At 38.1% G+C, this 23,846-nt stretch overlaps 3 protein-coding genes across 3 annotated transcripts in view; 1 reads left to right on the forward strand and 2 right to left on the reverse strand.

Moving 5' to 3' along the window:
• Window positions 1–23,846, forward strand: part of wu:fa25f02 (uncharacterized protein C11orf24) — a 32,883-nt gene that overhangs the window by 2,288 nt on the left and 6,749 nt on the right. The window lies entirely within an intron of this gene.
• Window positions 366–9,982, reverse strand: anpepb.1 (alanyl (membrane) aminopeptidase b, tandem duplicate 1). The gene is made up of 20 exons (XM_067437078.1): window positions 9,392–9,982; window positions 9,167–9,309; window positions 8,197–8,333; window positions 7,953–8,079; window positions 7,078–7,232; window positions 6,872–6,985; window positions 6,626–6,769; window positions 6,459–6,524; window positions 6,284–6,349; window positions 6,028–6,200; window positions 5,828–5,904; window positions 4,250–4,383; window positions 3,045–3,100; window positions 2,813–2,960; window positions 2,640–2,731; window positions 2,444–2,554; window positions 1,359–1,526; window positions 1,132–1,272; window positions 961–1,042; window positions 366–875 (listed from the first exon to the last, which is right to left on the reverse strand). Exons 1-20 carry the CDS (start codon window positions 9,970–9,972, stop codon window positions 726–728), a joined length of 2,865 nt encoding a protein of 954 aa, XP_067293179.1. The 5' UTR covers window positions 9,973–9,982; the 3' UTR covers window positions 366–725.
• ap3s2 (adaptor related protein complex 3 subunit sigma 2) lies at window positions 11,694–23,798 on the reverse strand. The gene is made up of 6 exons (XM_067436041.1): window positions 23,620–23,798; window positions 23,097–23,188; window positions 22,846–22,957; window positions 21,342–21,413; window positions 14,546–14,653; window positions 11,694–12,192 (listed from the first exon to the last, which is right to left on the reverse strand). Exons 1-6 carry the CDS (start codon window positions 23,686–23,688, stop codon window positions 12,067–12,069), a joined length of 579 nt encoding a protein of 192 aa, XP_067292142.1. The 5' UTR covers window positions 23,689–23,798; the 3' UTR covers window positions 11,694–12,066.

Consider the following 23,846-nt stretch of genomic DNA (forward strand, 5'->3'; position numbering starts at 1 on the left):
TTAAAACTGAGACTGGCCAGTGAAAGAATCTGGTATCCTGATAAGTTGAGGTGCACTGAGATAATATATTATGGCATGTGTCTTCCCTGACATGTTTATGCAGCCATTACCCTTTAGTAGAATGTGATGCTGAAAATCGTGGGAAGAAACTTAGAAAAACAAGCATGGCAGCGGCACAGCATGTGAAATCATCTGATCTAAAATGTTTTCAATTAATGCAGAGTCGGTGTTTAAGTTTTAAATTATTCATAGAAAATAATTTTGCATTCTACAAAAAACTATGGATATTGTTTACCATCTGAAGGACATAGTGACATATAAAGTACTAAAATATAAAAGGTTAGATAAGTACAAGATAGTTCATGGATTGAGATGTTTATTTTCATTAGACAAAATATCAAAATGATAAATACCAAAGAGTTCTGTACTGTTTGCATATTCAGTTCATTTGAATTCATTCTACAAGAAGAATGAATTTTACAATAAAATAATCGAAGGAAAAAATTAACAATTATGGCATGAGGCACACTTGAACAAAATATATGTATATACTGTACATCATCATAGGAAGAAAGTATCTCTGGAAAATATTGCAATTTAGAACATCCTGAATAATAAATAATCATTTTCTTTAATGCTATAACCCTCTAGGTCAAGTGAAACAATGTCCCAGTGTTACTCTCCTCCTCAGAGCAAGCAAACTACAGTATGCTCAATTTTTAGGGTTACGATGGATTTTTTAACCATTGTGAGATGGCATCTTTGTTCTGTTCGATCCATTTGATGTTGGCGTTAGTCCTCTCGATGGATTGCTGAATGGCAAGGCTTCCTGAACCGAAACCTATGTTGGCGTTGTCGTCCTTGAACTGTATCAGCTGTGTTTTTAAAACAGATTCAGAAACATTCAGATGTAAGTTTCTGTTGTACAGATAACAATAAATAAAGGTGGCGATCACATACCTGTTGCAGTTCAAACTCAGTTGAGAATCTCTTTGTGACACCGTTGATCAGATTGGAGAAAGAGAACGATCCACCGCCATATCTAATGAAGAATAAAAAGTAAATATCCAGCTAAAGAAAACTGCTTATTTTTAAGCAAATAATAGCATAGTCCCCAGTATTTTTTCTTACTGATTGAAAATGAACTCCCAGTTGGCCCTAACAAAATCCCACGCCAGCGGTTGGCCGACCACGTTGCTTGCTATGTTGATGATGGTAGAGGTGGCATCTTGCTTCCGAATCAGTGTTGAATTCAAAGTGTAACTCAGATACCTAGAACATCAGTGAAAGGACATGTGTTTAGCTAAATGCAATGAGAGATGCATGCTATTGTCAGCATTATCCTGCAGTGAGCTCACCTGTTCAGTAACCAGGGCTGGGTGGCACATGCCAACGCACCTCTCAGTTTATCTTTCTCTGAAGCAACATTGGTTTTCATAAACATGTCCCAAGCAAAGTCCCACTCCTTATCACCACCTGCAGCAATGGCACTGCAGTACACTGTAGATCTCAAGTTGGCCTTAATACTGATGCAGAGGAAACAATTATAGTGACAGATTATTAAAAATTACAGTTAAATAGCAATCTGTTATTTCAAGGTAATCAGCTGATATTTTTATGATCTATAAAAGTACTGACATACTGCAAAGTATGATGGATATATTTTAAGTATTTGGACATGTATAAAATAAAATAAATTATTTAAATGCACCAGGTGTCAAGTGATTTTAAACCTTTTCTAAAAAAAATTCTGAGCCATTTTTTAACATAATTTATAACATTTACTGATATGGACAATGTCTGACAACCAAAATGTGACTAAATACATTTTGTATTACTTTTTTAAAGATATGTATTTCTTTATACTTTAAAAGCAAAAATATATCTATTTAGTTTCTAATGCAATGACAGTAAAAAACATTTTTAAGTGTGACTTAAATATCTAAATACTTTTTGGGGCAACTTTAAAATGCATTAGGACAAATACATTAAAAACATTTATAATAATAATAATCTTTTAAAAATAAGAAGTATTTTCTTCAATACATATACTTTACAATTATATACTTTAAAGGGATAGTTTACCCAAAAAAATTGTAATTATGTCATCATTTACTCACCCTCATATTGTTCAAACCCTTTATGTATTTCTTTCTTTTTTCTGTTGAACAAAATGATCATTTAAAAAATGTTGGTAAACAGACAGGTGATTGCACCAATTGACTTCCATAGTATTCTTCTCCTACTATGGAAGTCAATTGGTGCCATCAACTGTCTGGTTACCCACATTCTTGAAAATATCTTCTTTTATGTACAACAGAAGAAATAAACTCATACAGGTTTAGAACAACTTAAGAGTAAGTAATGACAAAATTAACTTCCTATGCAGGAAAGATCATCAGACACTCTTTAAGATTTCTATTTACTCCTGATCGAAACTCACGGGTTGACATTTGGATTGTCCATCCACTGTTGGAACCATTCTTTTACTAGATCCGTACAGCTTTCCAACCCAGTACTGCAAGCAACTCTGAGCGCATTTACTTGATTATATCTGCAGATAGGAAGGCACGAATACAGTGAATAAAGGCTTGAGAGCAAATCTAAGCATTTATCATCTCTATATGTGCATAACTTACTGGTCAGTATGTCCTTTTGGCACATCTGTCCAATTTGAACTAAGCTCTTTAAAGTATTCAAACAAAGGTTTCACCTGTTTTCCCAAATACACCTGCAGGTATGAAATAATCCGATGTTAGAATTTAAGGCTCAGTTCAGTTGATGTTCTGAAATATCCAGAGATGAAGCTTACCTGCATAGGTCCATATAGCTCTGTGCGATCAAACATGAGGTAAAAGTAGTCCAGATTATCGAGAGCAGCCTCCCATGGCATGTACTCGGTTTCTTCTGAGAGGAACAGTGTGGTTCTTAGAGCCAATGTTGTTGGTTTAATTCCTGCTCTGTAAAGTGTGGAGATGCTTTTTAGAATTCGGATTGACTGGAAATTAAACTCCTAACTTTGAAGAATGAAATTTGGATCTTACTTGGCCAGGTTAAAAGCATCATCAATTATTTGTGCCCGGTTAATAATTGGAATGTTCTAAATGAAAACAAATGAAAAAGTTGCTGTCAATTATTATGCTAAATGATAAACAATCCAAATGTTCAAACACTGAGGGCCCTATTTTAATGATCTAAGCGCATGGTCTAAAGCGTAGCGCACAGTGCAAGTGCACTTAGGGCGTGTCCGAATCCACTTTGGCTAGTTAAACAACGGGAAATGGTCCAGAAGGGCTGTCCCTATTCTCTTATTGAATCATGGCTGTGTGTTTTGGGCGTAACAAGAAATAAACCAATCTGAGTCTCATCTCCCATTCCCTTTAAAAGCCAGTTGTGCTCACACCATGGCAGATTTGCTATTTACATGGCAGAAACAGATCTGCACGTCCAAAGACGTCACACCTGCTTGCTCGTCATTACAGCAAATAGGTACACTCTTAGAAGAAAAGGTTCTATCAGCGTTACGTATTTGGAACCTTTAAAAGGTATAGTTGAGTATACTCCAAAGAACCTTTCATGCTAAAAGGGTTCTATAATGACAAGAAAGAACCCTTTTATGGACTTAAAAAGGGTTCTATATAGAACACTGCAAAAAGAAATGCATTTCTTATTTTAAAAAAAATGAATTTCTTATCTTAGCAAAAACTCACTTAATTTTGAGTTATTTATAGAACCTTTTCTTCTAAGAGTGTAGGCTAATTCGGATACATGCAATGACTATCCGTTAAGACATGTAGGCATTTTTATATTTATGTGCACAATAATAATCTTTTAAATTTGAATCCTTAAATTTTTCATATTTAAAAATGTTTGTGCGTTGATGCGCATCCCTGTGTGTACTAAGCAAAGTGTTAGCGCATTGTGGACCCTCTTATAGGTGCATATTACTAATATGCTCTTTAAATAACACAAAAAATACTGCAATACTACAATTTCAGTTGACTCAAAATAGCAACGCGCAAACAATGCACCTGAACACACCTCATTTTCAGACCAGAACAAATGGGCGCAAATGCATTTGCTATTTACAACATGGCACAGGACGGGAAAATAATAACTGCGTCAGGTTGAAACTATTAAAAAATACTTGCGTTATGTCTGACGCCGCATTGCACCAGGTGTATGATAGGGCCCTGTAAGTATCTTTAACAATATTTCCAGCTTTTTAAATAAATGAATTTCCTCTTACCTCTCTGGATGTCTGAAGAACATTAAGTAGGCGTTCCCAGTTATTATCATCATAGTTAACCCTGTAGTATCCGGTCACATTGATGTTAGCCAGAACCCACTCATTTTCATTTGTTTTCATTTCATTTACTTGATCTTCATTAGAAAAGAAAAGAAGAAGTACATGGGTTTATGTTAAAGCATACAATCGTGTCCTTTATTAACATTCAATGATAATTTGTGAATATAATTAAATGCAAAGTTCACGCAAGCTTGAAAAATCTGTCATTGTTATCATGGCTTTCCTTTCTCAGTGGAACATAAACAAATACATTTAGCAGAACGAAAAGCATTTATTGAAAGTGAATGTTGACCACAGCTTCCAAGTAAGATTTGCAGTCAATAATTTTAATTTCAATCTGTTTTTTAAACAAAGTTATCATTTGTCTTCAGAAAATTTGGAATATAGTATACAACTGTTATGGAATGCTTTTATTTAGCTTTTTATTCATTAGCGGGTATTCTGCTAAACGTATCCTGTGGAGTTCCAAAAAAGGAATGTGGGTTTAGAACAACAAAAAGGTAAATAAATAATGACCGAATTTAAATTTTTGGGTGAACTTTCATTTTCACAACAAATATAATTGTGAATGTCACTAGCCAGTTTTCCATTACAGGCTTTTGCAATATTTTCTAAATGTTGCTAAAATACAATCAATGTTGCAATATGACAGCATTTCCATTAAACAATGTTATGCGACTAAAACTAAATTACAAATCCTCTTGCGATAAGTCATTACAAATATCATGGCAACATTATGTTCGTAGGTTTAAGTTTATTGCCGTATTCCACTAGCCTAGAAATCTAGATGCACCCTATCGGCAGCAAATCTAATCTGCCTCGAGTGTCGTCTAGCAACTCTCAATACACTTTTGAGCTGTAAAAAAAACAAAACTCTGGTCGGCCCAATCTCATCGCGTATAGGTCGGTAGGTCGGTAGGCGGGGCTTAACATAATGATGGCCGAGTTGCGCTTGCGTGCTTCTAGTAAACACAGAAGCTGGCAAACGGCGGTCTTTCGAATCAGCTTTGACCCAGACTCTGGAAGACTTGGAGTAAAGAATGGCACTTAATTCATTCTAAAAAAGGGAAGATGTGTCCAGAGTTTTGCCGACCGGATACCACGAAATTTTAATCTGGCAACTAGCTCCACTTCACATTGCTCTTGTTGGTTGTAGCATTATCCAATCACGTGCAGAGGGAATTTGAAAGAGCCGTTTATCCCGCCCCTTAGATTGAGCCCTGTCAATGGTGAGTTTCCTATCTTGAAGTGGGTCTGGCTTGTCAAGCTATTATTTAACTCCACTAGCCATTATTTTTAACTGAAGGGAAAATCCAGTATTTCCATGATTCTTTTGTCTTTTATGAGTTTAATAAAGAACTCTGTCTTGTCTTATGTTTAAACATACCACAACATTGATTGACTTTTGGATTTTGCATTTCTTGCAAAACTGACATTGGGTGTATTTTCAATTCGCAATTTCAATTTGCACAGTTTGAAAGGTAATGGAAATGCAGCAACTGTCATCTTAAAACTCACCAGTTTTCTTTAGCAGCCATTTTGGGGCTTGTGCTGTTCCTGTCTTTGTCCATTGAATTGGTACAAACCATTCATAGCTAAAAAATAAAGAACAGTCTTTTATAGTAACAAAACCTCAACACAACCTTGTCTTAGAGGGTCCAAAATCGAAATCATTAATGGGTGCTTTTTGATGATTTTTTTTTTTTTTTTGTACATACTTAAACTCTGATGGCCTCTCTGGTTTAGAGTTCGGGTCTAGGAGGAAATGCTCCTGTGTGATCTGGCCAGTTGCAGTGTCAATAGTGATCACAGGGAAGCCCATCTGAAGCACCCAGCGGTCCATAATGTCTGCAACACTTTTGGGCAGGGAATGGCCAGTCTTGTCCACAGCCTACAGTATTTCAAATATGAGTGCTTGTGTTTAACAACAAATCCAGTAATTATACTTCTGAACATTGTTTAATGGCAACATACCTGTTGAAGATGGTACCAAAGGTCTGTGTACACTGTGTTGTTGAATTTGAAAGTATTCAGATAGGTCTGTTAAAACAAATTTGTTGTGAATGTACAAAAGCATTCTCCAAATCAAAAGCATATTCGATTTTTATTGTACGGCACAACAAGGAATAGCAATACAAAGGGAACTTACTGTGAGGCCTTGAGTAAACACTTCCTCAGTCAGAAAATCAGATAGCATCCTAAGTACTGATGCCCCCTAGAGGAAGAGATTGCATGCTATCAGACAAACCACATGCTATCAGCATGTTCTTGATTATGAAACATCACTGTCAACTTAGCAAACAGTTCCCACGCTACCTTACTGTAGGAGATCGTATCGAACACTTCACTAATTTGCTCTGGTTTTTGGACCTCCTCTTCTTTAGATGACAAAGGGTGAGACGAGGCCAGCGCATCTATGGCAAAAACTCGGTGCACATCATTAAGAACGATCAGATCTTTCTGTGGGATAGAAATAGAGGAGTCAGTTATGTTTTCATCTCCTCTTAGGGATAGCTTTTAGCATCTAGCATTATTGCCCTGGCTTTAGCTTCAAACACTCACAATGTTCCATTCCGGCTCAGCTTTATCTGCCCCAAGGTATTCTACATAAGATGCAAAACCTTCATTGAGCCAAAGGTCATTCCACCACCTGATAGTCACAAGGTTACCAAACCACTAAAAAAGAAACAAGAAGTTGGTGAAAAGGACTTCTCTAAATAATTTTTCATTTAGAGATTCAAATTGGAAAAAAGGACTCCTGATCGTACCTGATGGGCAAGTTCATGGGCAATAATTGTAACAATTCTCTCTTTGTTTCCATTTGAGGATATTTCTTCATCGTAGAGCAGCGCCGTCTCTCTGTATGTGATTAAGCCCCAGTTTTCCATTGCACCAGCATTAAAGTCTGGCAGAGCGATTTGATCTGTGCAACAGTTTGAGGAATGAGTTAAACTTCTAAAAACTAGGAGTGTACCGATATTCAAACCAAACGAAAAACCGCAATGCCCTGCTGCCCTGGCTCATTGTTGAGGTTGTCACAAAGCAAATCTTTCTTCTTTGACATTTGGTTAAATAGTATTTAGGAGTGTGACGGTAACAGATTTGTCCCACAAATTTTTGTGTGTCTTATGTGTACATGATCAATACAGTATTGAAGCATATACTGTACTCCGGGTTTTGCATACTCCGGGTTTTGTAACTTTCTGTAGACCTCAATAAAACAAGTCACTCAGTCTCCACAGATTATTAGTTTACTACAGAAATGAACTTTTCCACTAAATAAATGCACTATATTAGCCTAAATATTAATTATATTTTACTTAACTTGTTAGTGACGTCTTAATTAAACTGTGTAAATGGTTATATTTCAACTATAACATTTAGAAGTTAAATGCAAAAACTTCAATGTGCACTAGTTTACTGTACATGTTTGTATACAATTTATTTGAGTGTTGAGTTTATGTTTTAAGTTGATTTAAATAAGCAAGTTTAGTTTTATTCACCCGTTACACACCCCAACCAAAAACGGTCCAAAAGGTTTTAGTAGCATAATCTTATATAAAGAAATGTCATTACCTCATAAAATATAGGTCACAATAAAACTTTTTTCATAATTTCTTGAGCTCTACTCATATTCTCTTACCTGATTTGGGCAGCGGATAGGGGACTTTGTAATAATCCTCAAAGAATCTGAGAATCGGTCCAGTCACATTGAGCGCATACTCTCCTTGTTTTGCATCTATAGCTTCTTTGCGGGCAAAAATTCGAATCTGTTTGTATAAATGACAGTATGGAATTTTTTTAATAAATGAACACATGCTGTATTCGAAGTTATCTTGGTGGGCAATATAACTTTGTTTTCTCTGTAGACCTGAAAAGATAATTACCTGCAGATCTTTATCAATTTGTTCAATGAATTCAAAATCGCTGACAATAAATGCCAACAAATATGTTGACATTATTTCTGTGGGCGCAAATGTTGTTTTGTTTACAGTTATCCCATCCATTATCACCTGAACGTCGTCTGAAAGTCAAAAAGAGATATTTCTGATAAAACACTGTTATGTAAGTTTTCATTAAATTTTCTTGAACCCAGTTTAACGGAATAAAGCAAACTGATTAATCACACTTCTCTATAGTACAGTTAATCGTTTTTATAGACAGTAATGGACCCTTTTCATATTTTCAGGGTTTTCAGAAACGAAAGTCATTATAGTTGAGTAAACATCTTGGGTGAATGAGAGCTGACAGCAAATATCATTTTTGTATTCCCATTTGCTCCAATATCAAAAAAATAAATAAATCTGTGATAGCGTTTTCATGCCTTTTCAGAGAGAAAAAAATATCAAGATATACATTGGTCAGAAGAGAGACAGATGTGAGCTATCACTCACTTATGTTTTTAAAAACAAATAAAAATTTAAAAACTTGACTTGATTTGCGATAACTGATTTGTTGATAACTGTGGAAATGTGTCATCACAGACTGAAAAGGGTTCATCATTTTTTTCCAGTAATAAACTACTTTATCAAATGAGTATCTGTGTGACACTATTCACTGTCTATAAGCTAAAGGAATAATCAAACATGTTAACTGTCACGGTTTTCTCTCTTTTACATATAGCTTTACTAGTGGGGAAAAAGTCGAAATTCATTTGAGTGAGCAGGATTGTCCTGAACGGACATTGTAACTCTCATTGTAATGTCTAATTCATTCTAGTGTTTCTGTTAGAATAAATAATTAATTTGAACTAAGTTCAACTTTTTCAAATTATAAATAGCTTGTAGCTTGTGCAAACTACGTTTTCAAACCAGTTTCCCCAACACTGTTCCTATACCGAATAAAGCGTTCATTTACCTATCACGATGCCATTGGAGAGGGCTATGGTTGCTGGATCATGGAGAATGGTGATGTGGAAAACAGCTTTCATTGCAGGTTCATCAAAGCAAGGAAACGCCTTCCTGGCATCTGTTGCCTGCATCTGGGTTGTTGCGACCACTCTGAAGAAGAACAAAAAGATTTAACTATACATGAAATGTCTTTCAGAACAAGAAGAGCAGGCAGGACAGATCAACTTCTTACTTCGTAATGCCATTCTCTTCGTATTCACTTCGGTAGAAGCCGCCCAAGTCGTCCGCAAGCTCGCCCCTGAATTCTGTGTAGAGCTCGTAGCTTTCCCCAGCGGTTAATTTACCTTTCAGTTTAATCGCCATATACTGTGTTTTTGGGTACATAGTCTCTGAGTCAATGGCAGGAGCTGGCCTGCTTCCATGCGCTGTCAAGGTGACTTCCTTTGTCATGTTCAGCTTGTTGGAGTGAATGAGGATGAGGTCTGTCTCTTGCTCACATCTGAAGATCACGCTGGACATCCCTGTGAAGATGTAGAGTCCATTGTGATCCGGTGTGAGCCGTGGCCACAGAGTGACATTGTAGGTTCGTGGACTAAGAGTTTGAGGAAGGCGCCACTGGTCCCATGGTTCATTGGATGGTGGCGTTGTTGGAACGGATGTCGTTGTTACTTCAGCTGTAGGTTTAACCTCATTGTTCTTGGATTTCTCTTGGGAGTAGACCACAGAGAGGGCAATGATTGTGGCTACTGCTGCAGCACCTACCACAATCAGTACTATCCCGACAGTTTTACTGATGAGGAAACCCTTTCCCATGCTTGAGGATTGACGGGATGAGAGGAGTGAAACTGACAATCTGCACAACTTTTTTATTTAAAGAAGGGAGGTCTCTCCTCCCACATGACTTAATGGCTTATCCATTAACAGTGTACAAGAGGGCGTTTTATATATCAGGGGATCAGAAAATCATTGATGCCTGATGGGTTATCGAATGTGTTGTTGTTACTCACTGTTTTAGACTTTTTTAGGTGTTGTGATCACATCCATATGACTAAAAATATAAAAAATATATATATTTTAGTTTTTTTTTTTTAAATAATATGGGGGAATCACTAAAGTATACTAAAAATACATTCATATAAATATATTTTCTTGATACATGATATGAAAACATAAATGACATGTTAAATATATTTCTTTTGATTTTGAATCAGATGCCCCACACAGAATCACACAATATACTCTTATGGCAGGTCATACTGCAAAAAAGCATCTAAGTGCACTGTTTTAATGTAAATCCGTTCAAGTTGAATGCCATTTTCTGGCATAAACCTGCACTTTACAAAGCTTGTGAGACACTTGCTGGTGTAACTGTTAAAGGATAACTACACGTCACTGCCATACAACTATACAGTTTTAGTGGAAAAATACAGTTTAACTAAATTACCTTGCAGTTACAGGAGCAAAGGATGGGATTAGTAACAAATGAACTTATAAAAATACCTCTCTCTGTAGTCGTCAGGCTGGACTTTAAACTGCAATTCCCAAAAATTGTAAAAATTAAACGATGATTTTGGCCTTTGGAATATGTTTTTTATTTTTATGGTGGAACATTGTACTAGGGATGGTGTTCATTATTAAGATTAGTATCTCAATAACAATATTTGTACCTTTCATTTGTAAATGCATAGTTGTAATGCTTATCAGTCTTTATCATATTTCCCTATATCAGCTATAAATGAGGTATTCAACAAATCCAGCAGACACTATAAAACTCACCTTAGCAATCTCAAAGCTTTAATATTATCTAATTTTATTTGACATGTTATAAATTACCTATAACAGGCAATTTTAGACACACACACACACACACACACACACATATATATATATATATATATATATATATATATATATATATATATATAATTTTAAATGGGCTTCATCATTTTGTTATTTCCTGAATGCAATACATTTTCAAGAACCTCAGCAGCGACTTCCCCTTTCTTTGAACAGCATCTTTTTTCTTTTCTTTTTTAAATTGATAACATGAAATCTAGTCTTGCTATTAAACATTCTTCATTTCAAAAGAAAACTCGTAACTCAATGACTTCATCTGATGGCTCCTGACCTTTGATAGCCTGCTGTCTTCATAGATAACGGTATATGATATCAGAGATTTCTAGATATGCTATCACTTTCTTTGGCCGTATGATGTAAATGCTATCTTTGTACTTTTTTTGTTGACCACACCTTTAAGGACCTCAGTTTCCAATGCAATAAAGTTGATTTTATAACATTGCAAATTCATGGTGAAACCATCAATGCAACCATGATTAGTCAAAAATGTGCTGACATCGCATGAAACACACCTTGTCCATGATTGTTATATTTTCAGAGGCAATAAATAAATAAAAGTATTTCAACTGGTGACACTGCTGATACATTCTGTAATGTACATTCTTTAAATCATAAGTTTAAAAAAACTCTAAATTGTAAATAAAAAAGCCCAATTTTGAGAAAAACGAAGACCTAAATCTGGACAAAAAAACATTTTAATGATATAGTATAGTATAACATTAAATATAAATTATTAATGTGTAACATTTATAGTTTTAGTAGTTGGTCTGTTGGCAGAAATTACACGTTAGTATCATGAAATGTCGCTACATTACAGACAAAATACAAAACAACACTATAATCAAAATTGAAACACCGATATGTCTACAAACCACAGTCTGAAATGAAAGTTACGTTGTAAATGATTGGACTCTGTAGTGTGCTTTGGACATGTATGAGTCCTCATGTGACGGTCAGTCATGAGTCCATAAATGGCATTAGGGAGACGGTATCTATGGCAATGAATGTTAACAACAACAACAACAAAACACAACAATCAGACATGCAAACTCAAAACGGGGAGAGACTGGGCACTTTTATATTGATGTCCCCTATATTGATGTTACGGGGTATTTCAGGAAGGTTCATATTTTTCACAGCAGAAACGGCTCGTGCTGGTGCTGCAGACAGACCACCCTGCCAAAAACAAAAAAAATATCAAACCATTATTTAGTGCAGATTAACACATCTGTGTATAATATCAAGAAAGATCTATAGGCTACTCTTTAGTCTGTTAGTATGTCTCTGTATACTAAAACATTGAGCTATAATCTAAATTACCTCTAGTGTTCTCTTGAACTATCACACTGCAAATATTATATAGCATTAAATTGAAGCCCAAATGCGGCCCATAAACAAAATCCTGGGACCCAATGCAATCAGTCAAGTCCAGTGGAAATTTTAAAGTATTTTTTTTTTTTTACCCAAAAATGAACATTCTGTCATTACTCACCATATTTTTGCTCAAATCTGAGAGCTTTCTGACCCCTCCACTGATATTTACCCATCTACCACTTTGACCCATCAAAAACTTCATGGAGATCATAAATCTAATCCATATGAATTGAGCGATCCTACATTTCAGAAGAGACACGATCACTTTATATGATTAACAGATTGAATTTAGGTTTTTATTCACATAAATATTAATCAATTCACACATAAGTAAATGGAATCTCAAGCATGTTTACTTGACGTATGAGAACCAATGAGGTTCATTCTCGTGTTACGCAGCACGTTTGAGCTACGGCAAGAACCAATGAGGTTCATTCTCGTGTTACGCAGCACGTTTGAGCTACGGCAAGAACCAAAGAGGTTCATTCTCGTGTTACGCAGCACGTTTGAGCTACGGCAAGAACCAATGAGGTTCATTCTCGAGTTACGCAGCACGTTTGAGCTACGGCAAGAACCAATGAGGTTCATTCTCGAGTTACGCAGCACGTTTGAGCTACGGCAAGAACCAATGAGGTTCATTCTCGTGTTACGCAGCACGTTTGAGCTACGGCAAGAACCAAAGAGGTTCATTCTCGTGTTACGCAGCACGTTTGAGCTACGGCAAGAACCAAAGAGGTTCATTCTCGTGTTACGCAGCACGTTTGAGCTACGGCAAGAACCAATGAGGTTCATTCTCGAGTTACGCAGCACGTTTGAGCTACGGCAAGAACCAATGAGGTTCATTCTCGTGTTACGCAGCACGTTTGAGCTACGGCAAGAACCAATGAGGTTCATTCTCGTGTTACGCAGCACGTTTGAGCTACGGCAAGAACCAATGAGGTTCATTCTCGTGTTACGCAGCACGTTTGAGCTACGGCAAGAACCAATGAGGTTCATTCTCGTGTTACGCAGCACGTTTGAGCTACGGCAAGAACCAAAGAGGTTTTTTCTTGTGGATCAAGCAGGTTCGGTTGAGCTTCTGTATATATTCGCTGATCAATGTTTATATGTGAATAAAAGCCTAAATGAAATATGTTCATCATAAAGCATCATAAAGCAATCTGAAGTCTCTTCAGAAAATGTGAACTAAACTGCTAAATTTAAATGGGTTAGTTTTACAGTCTCTTTATGAATTTTTTGAAGCGTCAAAATAGTCGTGTAGCTGCCAGTGGAGGGACAGAAATCTCTCAGATTTCATCAAAAAGATCTTCATTTGTGTTCCAATTAGTAAATGATGATAGAATGACAGAACTAATCTTTAAGGCAAAACCCAGCACAAAACAAGATATAATAAAAATAAAATAAACAAATACTTATATATATATATATATATATATATATATATATAAAACATTATATTGATTTTTTTTTTTACAGATATTTCGAACACAAACCAGAAGTTATACAAGAGAACCTGGTCCTAACAGATCTGTTGAACGCTACATTTTCAGGTCAAAGTCTATAGTGGAGGTCATGAAGCGCCACCATCACGTTTCTACATCATTAAACTAAACATCATGGAAGTTCCTTTGTTCTTAGCCATGTGCACTTTATTGTCTCGTGTAACATTTCCTCATTTTTAACCTCTTCCATTTATACATGAGTGTGCGTCAAGTGTTGTCAAACATTATTGATCGCTTTAACTCCAGATAAGACATCAGGTGACTGTGAATCACTGATATCTATCTGCCCAGACACCTTTCCCTATTACATGATATAATTTTATGCCGTTCACATGATGTGCAGTTACCAAGAAATTTGCAGGGAAAAGAAAGTGATACTAATAAAGACAGATATACAAAATGTCTTTTGAGATATCATGCATATTTGTAGTTTCACAAGCATTCCTAAGGCTCTGGCAGTTAAAAATAAAATGTATGTTATTATGTTGATATGACTTTATGACTGTGTTGTTTGAGAACTGAACTGAGCTGGATGATGACATTTATTTTGCAGAACTGCTTTGTAGATTAAATAAACTATAATTGTTTATTTTTACAATGGAACAGATTAACCACTGAACTGACTTCAGCTGAATATGTAAATGTGAACTCACCTCCGATTTCTCCATTCTATTCTGAAGCTCCACTTGAGCGACTATTTCATTCATGTTCGTTTCCAGAACCATCCCACCCATCACAACTTCCTGGAGAATGTAATGGACCTGAAAAAAACACCCCAAAAATTCAACCTAAAACACTATGAGAATCCGGTTCTGCCTTTGCTACAACAATGATGTTTGAATAAAAGGCCTGGGTAAAAATACACATTCCCAAATTAGTATCCGTTTCATTAGGGTATATTAAAATACATACATACAATACAAAATACATTAAAATATTCTATTACTGGTGTCCTTCTGAATGATTCAGTAAAAGTACCAGCTTAAAAAAGTCACTTGGCCCTAAAATGGACTACACTTTGTGCACAGAATGTTTTTGATTCACTAAAAATAACCTGTTCATATGAGTAATTTAATCATGAATATACCTGTTCTGGTTGCACTGGATGTTTTTGATAATTAAAAAGAACTGGTTCAAAAGAATCATTTGTTCATGAATCAGACTGGTCACCCTGTGGCTGTGTTGGACATGAAGTGGCACTGAGCAGACCAATTGGTGTATGACATCAAAGTACTGCGAGAACAGTGCGGCAGTACGGTTTTACACAACGCCATAAACAGCTCAGCTGAGTGAATCGAAGCATGAAACAGGACTAGGCCATAACACTAAAAATGCACACGAGCACAGGACTACTGATGCGCTTTTTATCAAACATCAGAGGTTGTAACGAACATCTTTACTGGGGATCAATGTGCTCAACATCACACTACATCCGGTATACGTACACAGCGTATTACATCATCACGTATTACGTATCACAACATCCCCCCTGTTTAACATAAGTGTGTAACATTTCAGGTAACCAAGACAATTCGATTGATTTTTGATAGGGTGCACACTATGACAATAATGAACAATAACAACCTGTTTAGTTAAGTGTGCAGAAATAAGCATTCAGTCTCTATTTGGTACTATTGTATTGCTTGACATTCCATTCAGCTTCACACATAGTCCTTGTATTGCACTGGCTTGATTATGATCCGTCCAGATCTTGTGCATTTTGGTCTTGTTGTCTCAGTGCCTGTGTTGTCAGTTTTTGTTTCAAGAGGTTGTGTGACTTTGTTTTCAGCTGGATTCTTGTGGTTTTGTTCAACCACATCTTTTTTTGGTGTTTCGGCGAACTGTACCTTCTTCTGGATTTTCTGTGTGTGTGTAGAATACATTTCACGGAGGTGGCTCCTGGTACGTCTGATTGTGTTTCCATTTGGTGTTTGGATTAGGTAACTTCTTGGCTCCTTGCATCTCTCCACAATAGTCCCTGGGCGCCATGTTTTCCTCTCCTTGTCCAGTACTCTTACACACTGTCCACGAAACAATGGAGGTAAGTCTCTACCACTGCATTGATCATGATGTGTTTTCATCCGTGTCGTCATTTTTTCCAGGTGCTGTCTGTGTTCCAGCTTACCCGGATCTGCATGACTCGGTAGCAGTGTGGTGATAGGTCTACCAAAGAGTAGTTCTGCAGGGGATGGTAGCTCACAGTCAATGGGTGTCGCCCGAACTTGCATTAGAGCCACTTGTACATCTCCTTTGTGCTGTATTGTCTTTTTGATGATGGCTTTGATGTGTCTCACATGTCTTTCAATAAATCCATTGCTTTTTGGATAATGTGGTGAACTTGTGGTGTGTTTTATTCCCCAGTCGGCTATGAATTTCTTGAAAGGTTGTCCTGTGTACTGTGGTCCATTGTCTGTCATTATTTCATCTGGACGACCAAATAAAGACATGTAACTTTGCATTTTTTGTGCAACTGCATGGCTGCTTACTGGCATAGGCATTTCATCAACCAATGGATACTTGGAATACCTGTCCACGGTAAGTAGGTACTGATGTCCATGAATTTCAAACATATCAGATGATAGGTATTGCCATGGCTTTGTGGGTGTTTTGTGTGGAATGAGAGGTTCTTTTGGTTGTGCATCTTGATTTTCTGCACAGGTACTGCAAGATCTGCACATTTTTTCGATGTCTGTATTTATCTTAGTCCAATATACACTTTCTCGAGCCAACCTGCGTGTTTTTTCAATTCCTTGGTGGGCTGCATGGAGTTGAGTCAGGATGTCGCTGGTCATGCATTCTGGTATAAGAACTTGTCTGCCTTTAAATACAACTCCTGCTTCTATGGCAAGTTCGTCTCGGAAAGGCCAGTAGCTGCGTAGATCTTTTGGCAGGTCTTGAATCCTGTCTGGCCATCCCTGATGGATGATTTCTTTCAGAGCACTGAGCTTGGGGTCTTTTGCGGTCTCATGTCTGAGAATCTCCTGCTTGTTTGGGGAGAAGTTTACAATTGCAACAGTATGATGCTCAGGGTCTTCAAATTCTGTATCCAGCCCATCAATGCGTTCATCAAGTTCAATGTCTTCATTGTTTTCAGGGTTTGGCAGGCGGCTGAGAGTGTCGGCTAGAATCATTTGGCTTCCAGGACGATACACGATGTTGTAGTTGTATCCCTGTGTTTTGATCAGCATGCGTTGTAGCCTGGGGGGAGCAGAATGCAGAGGTTTTGTGCATATGGTGACGAGAGGTTTGTGGTCGGTTACTACGATGAATGATTTGCCGTACAGGTATGTGTGGTATCGCTGCATACCATACACAATAGCAAGCATTTCTCTTTCAATGTTGCTGTATCTTGATTGACATTCAGTTAGCGTCTTTGAACCAAAAGCAATGGGTCTGCTGTCTTGCACCAGTGCTACACCAATGCCTCTCTGTGATGCATCCACCTCCAGTGTGAGGGTGATTGCTGGGTTGTAGTACCGTAAGCAGGCATCAACAGTCAATGTTGTCTTTAGGTCATCAAAGCATTTCTGATAATCAGTGTCCCATGTCCACTGTGAGTCGCTTTTTAGCAAACCTCTCAGGTTGTGGGCTTTATCCGCAAACTTTGGTATGTAGGGTGACAGGTAGTTTAGCATGCCCATGAATCGATGCAGGTCATCTTTGCTTTGTGGTGTTGGCATTTTTTGTATATCATGGATTTTGGCTGGATCTGGTCTGATGCCTTTGTCTGTGTACAGGTTGCCGAAGAAAGAAATGCTTTGCTGTTTGATGACACACTTATCACTGTTAAACACCAGGCCTGTTTCCACAGCTCTTTCCATTAGGCTTATCAGATTCCTGTCGTGATCCTCTTCGTCAACTCCGCATACTGCAACGTCATCTGCTATGCTAATTACACCATGAAGACCTTCAAGAATTTGGTCCATTTTGGCTTGGAAAAGGTCTTGGGACACACTGAGACCGAATGGTAGACGTCTCCAGCAGTATCTGCCAAAAGGGGTGCGGAACGTAGTTAGAATTTGTGACTCTTCGTCAAGATGTATCGACCAGTATCCAGCTTTTGCGTCTAGTTTGCTGAACACTTTTGCGTTTGCAAATTTTGGGTTTAGTTCTTCCACAGTTGGAATTTTGTGAGGACACCTCTTCAGGCTCGCATTTAGTTTCTGTGGGTCTAAGCAGATTCGAAGTGAACCGTCTTTCTTTGTGCTGAAGGCAAGACTCGAACACCAATCCGTGTGCTCTTCAACTTTTCGCAGGACTCCCTGATCGATAAGTTTGTTCAGCTCATTTTGAAGCTTGTCCTTGATGTGGATGCTGCATTTGCGTGGTGGGTCGATGAATGGATTGGCACTTTCCTTGAGAATGAGCCTAGCTGTGCCGCTGAAATTGCCAATTTTGTCAAATTGGTCTGGATATTTCTCTTTTAGTTCACTGATGCTTTTTATGTGTCGTTGGGTACTCTCTTTTGATTGTCTTCCTTCATGTCCATTGTTTTCCCGTTCAGACATCACATCGACGTTTACTGTCACGAGGTTGAGAAGCTCACTTGTGGGTAGTCCAACCACAGCTGGTCCAGGTACGTCAACAATATAGAATTTTGCATCTATCCACCTGGAGTTTTTGTATTGGCATGGCATATTGATGGTTCCAAAGCAAGCAATCACATCACCAGTGTATGATGTTAATTTCACATTGGATGCTGGTTTTAGGTGCTCCATGCTTTGTGGTGATGCACCATACATCTGTTTAAATGTACGCAGTGGAAGTGTGTTTCCAGATGCCCCAGTGTCTATTTTCAGGCGAAGCGTATATCCATGACCTTGCAGGAGAGGTGGTTTAACATTCAGAGTTGTAAATGCCTCATCTCTGGGTGGTTTAACATGGATGCTATGCATGCACTTTGCACTAATGGTGATGGAGTAAAAGTGTTTTTGGTATGTATACTCATCATCGTTTTTAGTGCCGTCTACAACATTGATGCTGTGTTCGTCTCTGGGTTTGTAGTCTTTTCTTGCATTTGTTTGGCTTTGGTATCTGTTGCGTGTTCGTGACTTACTTCTTCTGAACTGACTGGATTGCTGTCTCGGTCGTCTGCTCTTTTTGCAGCATTTTGCCCAGTGGCCTCTGTTACCACACATAGAGCATGTATCATTGTATGCAGGGCACTGCCTTGGCTTGTGATTTGTGTCACAGTTTTGACATGTTCGTCCTCTTGTTATAGCATGGACATTTTCAGTGTGTGTCATGCCAAGCTGCTGTATCTGTTCATTACCAGCTGCTAAGGCTTCATATTTTCGCCCGTCTGCTAGTACGTCAGCAATGGGGTGACCTTTAGGCTTACTATATAGATCATTTCTTAAAGCATCAAAGGGAGTACTGGCAATGATAAGTTCAACTAGACGTTCATTGAGCTCTTCATCAGTGAACTGACATTTCAGTGCTAAAGTTCTAGCTCTGGTCACAAAGTCATCGATGCTCTCATTTGTTTTTTGTCTATATTGCATGAGATGGAGCCTGTGGATTCTGAAATTCACATTTATCTTTAGTTGTCCTTCAAAGAAATTCCACAAGGTGTCAGGTTTTCTCTTATCTGCATCACTAAGCCCACTCGCATTGAGTCGTTTTAATCCTTCATCACCAATGCCACGACATATTTTCCTAGCTTGTTTTGCTTCATCTGATATTTCTTCATCTTCCAGGTAAAGATTCATTTTTTGTCTGAATAAGGACATTGCTTCACTCAGATCAGGGTCAGACCAGTTCATCATTGGTAGGTGTGCTGCCATGTTAATGTTTATCTTTTACTCACGTTGAAGGTAGTTGTATAGTGTTGTGTTCTCTGGACCATTAGCAATTATCACGCAGACAATAGGCTTGTTTGAGATGCGCCTTGCCTCGCCTGAAATAAAGGCGAGACTAGGCGGCTGCAGTGAGGGGAGGAGTGAAAAAAGTGCAGGCAAGCCGGACAATTCTCTCTTCTCGTAGTGGATCAGACACCAGCGAGAGCAGGTGTGTGTGTGTGAGATTAGAGTTCTCTCTTCTCGTAGTGGATCAGACACCTGCGAGATCAGTTGCAGATATCGCGGGATTCACACTTGTGCGCTCTGTTGCTGATAAACTGGATGTAATTTAAGTTCTGTTGCTTTTATATGAAAATAAATATTATGAACAAGGCACCCAAAGTTTTTGTTATTTATTTCCTTTCGAAAGGCCTGCTTATCAAGCATTTTTACTTTAATTACACACATGTTTTTATATATTTATGACAACAATCACATAACCCACAGAAAGACCGAGAGTTTGAGAATATGCACACATAATTTATACACATAAAAACATGATACCAGAGTTTTAAATTCAAATATATTAAAAAAACAACCTTGCATCACGGTTATTTAAACCAATGAGCATTAAGCTGTGTCGTCAGCAAGTCGTTTCCCATCATGCTTTTGCTCCGCGCAGTCGGTGGAGAGCAACTGCGCTCGACTGCAGAATCCGACACATCCGCCTCGCCATCGCGAGAGATTTTTGACATACGTCGGCATGACATCAGAGCAAGGCGGACCGCCCTCGGACACATTTCTAACCGGCGTGCATCTCGCGCTGATCACCGGTGATCGATTCTGCGCAGATTTTGCTCATCTCAAACAAGCCTAATGCTCGTTCACGATCCCACAGACATACAAAAGACCGCGTCACGGACTGATCTCCCGTTTAGGCGTTCAGCACAGCTGGACACGATTAAGCTAGCGTCACTTTGCTTACGAACACAACATATGCGCGGATGATAATACGGTTGTTTACCGCTGCCACCATGAAGTATTACTGGACAGCATCAGAGGTTGTAACGAACATCTTTACTGGGGATCAATGTGCTCAACATCACACTACATCCGGTATACGTACACAGCGTATTACATCATCACGTATTACGTATCACAACACATGTCGCACCTGGTGAATTCAGAAACAAATGTATCACGTTACCGTAAAACATTTCCCATTCATTTCTCTCACTCATAAAACATTACTGATTAGATAACGAATGAAGCCAGCATAGTGTACACTACGCATTTTACAATGGTGCAATAATCCAACAGGCCATTATCAGAAAGGAAATTCTGACATGCATATAACCGTTCTCTTAAATGATGGATCGAATTATGACCCTCATTTATTCATGCCCTAATCTAATGAACATTTAAAGGGTTAGTTCACCCAAAAATGGGCATTTTGTCATTAATTACACACCCTCATGTTGTTCCAAACCCGTATGACTTCAGAACACAAAATGAAGGTTTGGTTTGGAACAAGATGAGGGTGAGTAATTATGACAGCATTTTTATTTTTGGGTGAGGTAACCCTTTAACAGCACCAAAGAACACATTTTAGCTAACCAAGGAGGTAAAAAGTCCTTATGAAATGAACATTGTAGACCTGAAAACTGACCTTATCCATGTGAAAGATTAAGTCCAGCTCACACACATTCTCAAAGCACTTGTCCAGGGTTTCCACAAAGACCTGCATGATGAAATTATACACAAGAGCGAATTACAACATGTTCTTTCACAGAGCTTTCCAAAAGACTTCCCAACGTTTCGTGTTACACAAAACAAAAAGCATCAAATCAACCACTCATGTAAAAAAGTACTGTGGCAGTAACATGGTATCAGATGGCAGTATTATATACTGAATGCCTGGTATTTAAATAGGACATAAAGGTAATATTAGTATTGTACAGTGAGCATTAATGCATCCTGATATTAAAACGAAGAGTTGCGAACTTTGCCTTGTTTTTATGTATGCCTTCAAAAAATATACTATACTGCCAAAAGTATAGGGACACCCCTCCAAATCATTGAATTCAGGTGTTTCAATCACTTTCATGGTCACAGGTGTATAAATCATGCACTAAGCATGCAGACGCTTCTACAAACATTTGTGAAAGAATGGGTCACTCTCAGGAGCTCAGTGAATTCAAGTGTGGTACTGTGAACAACAGCAACTCAGCTACAAAGTGTTAGGCCACGTAAAATCACAGAGCGGGGTTAGCGCATGCTGAGGTGCACAGTGCTCCGAAGTCGGCAACTTTCTGCAGGGTCAATAGCTACAGAACTCTAAACTTCATGTGGCCTTCAGATTAGCTCAAGAACAGTGCGGTTTCCGTGACTGAGCAGCTGCGTCCAAGCCTTACATCACCAAGTGCAATGCAGATGCAGTGGAGTGAAGCACACCGCCACTGGACTCTAGAGCAGTGGAGATGTTTTTTCTGGAGTGACGAATCATGCTTCTCTGTCTGGTAATCCGATGGACGAATCTGGGTTTGGCCAACTACATTGTGCCAAGTGTAAAGTTTGGTGGAGGGGGATTATGGTGTGTGTGTGTTTTTTTTTTAAGGGTTGGGCTTGGCCCCTTAGTTCCAGTGAAAGGAACTCTTAATGCTTCAGCATACAGAGTCCTTTTGGACAATTTCATACTCCCAAATTTGTGGAAACCGTTTGGGGATGACCCCTTCCTGTTCCAACATGACAGTGCACCAGTGCACAAAGCGTCCGTCCATAAAGGCATGGATGGGTGAGTTTGGTGTGGAGGAACTTGACTGGCCTGCACAGAGTCATGACCTCAACCCGATAGAACACTTTTGGGATGAAATTCGAGCCAGGCCTTCACGTTCAACATCAGTGCCTGACCTCACAAATGCGCTTCTAGAAGAATGGTCAAAATTAAACCTTGTGGAAAGCCTTTCAAGAAGAGTTGAATCTGTTATAGCTGCAAAGGGTGGGCCAACTCCATATTAAACCCTACAGAGGATGTCATTAAAGTTCATGTGCATCTAAATGCAGATATCCCAAAACTTTTGGCAATATAGTGTATGTAGGCAATATGAAAACCATAAAATACTCCCTGGTAGCTGTAAACCAGTACTATAACATGAGAAGTGCAGTATGTTCACCTGTATGAGATCTAGAATCCCCAGCTCACTCTCTGATGAGTCCACACAAAACACAAAGTACAAAGTGGCATAGTGTCTGTAGATCAGCTTGTAGTCTGAGCCGCCAATCAAACTAAAATGAAGAGCAAAACTACAGTAAACAACCTTTGACAGCATCCATCTTTATACAGCCATGGATACTGAAATATAGATGTAAATCGTAGCAGCAAGCCCTTTTGTGCAAGTTATTTTAGCAAAAACCCCCCTGTCACCTTCCGCCCTCCAGGAAATTGCAGACATTATCGTCTCTTTTGGACACCAAATGAAAGGTCTCCCTAATGATCTGCTGCTGCATGTCTTCTGCCTGTGAACGAATCATGATAAACTGATTTAAACACATAAACTAATTACATATTAAAAATATACAAAGGAGAAAAGCAAACACTAGAAGCATACAGGACAAATAAATGGTTTAATATTACATAGCAATGACTATTATAAACATATTATATCGTTAGACTATTACATGTATAGAGTGGATGTCATATAGGCCACTAATAATTGTAAAAAGTAGGAACCGACTTTCCTGTAAAAATCTGGAAAAACAATCAGATACGAGAATACATATTCCTTACCACGAAACATATTTGACATAAATACCTTATCTAAAGTTAATACTGTATGGTTAACTACAAAACATTAAATAATTCACAATTAATCTGCTAGTGTCTCAATGGTAACGAATGGCAATAGCTGGCAAATGCAGTTTCAGTGTCTTTTATGCACTTATCTTACAAAATATTGGTAGAATCTGATGAGCCTGGGTTTCCCATGGTTGTTAAAAATAAGAATAGCCTTGATCATCCTTGTTTTTGTTTTGTTTGGTTTTTATGGGGTTACTCGTTTATAGCGAAGCTTCTGCTTGTCATTAAAAATGACTCTGGGTACTTCCGTGTCACGTGCCTTCGGTTTTCCCATAATAAAAGTCTTTAAAAAGAATTAAAATTTCCAGAGTTCGTTAT

This window comes from Pseudorasbora parva, chromosome 25, assembly GCF_024679245.1.
Source record: "Pseudorasbora parva isolate DD20220531a chromosome 25, ASM2467924v1, whole genome shotgun sequence".
Lineage (NCBI taxonomy): Eukaryota > Metazoa > Chordata > Actinopteri > Cypriniformes > Gobionidae > Pseudorasbora > Pseudorasbora parva.

Coding starts and splice junctions, on each gene's coding strand:
- anpepb.1 (XM_067437078.1), bottom strand. CDS start 9,972: ATGGGAAAGGGTTTCCTCATCAGTAAAACTGTCGGGATAGTACTGATT. Junction 7,233..7,952: donor CTATCCGCTGCCCAAATCAG/GTAAGAGAATAT, acceptor ACTGTTGCACAG/ATCAAATCGCTCTGCCAGAC. Junction 6,525..6,625: donor ATACGATCTCCTACAGTAAG/GTAGCGTGGGAA, acceptor CTCTTCCTCTAG/GGGGCATCAGTACTTAGGAT.
- ap3s2 (XM_067436041.1), bottom strand. CDS start 23,688: ATGATCAAGGCTATTCTTATTTTTAACAACCATGGGAAACCCAGGCTC. Junction 23,189..23,619: donor TCAGATTCTACCAATATTTT/GTAAGATAAGTG, acceptor ATTCGTTCACAG/GCAGAAGACATGCAGCAGCA. Junction 14,654..21,341: donor TAATCTTTCACATGGATAAG/GTCAGTTTTCAG, acceptor TGTTTTTTTCAG/GTCCATTACATTCTCCAGGA.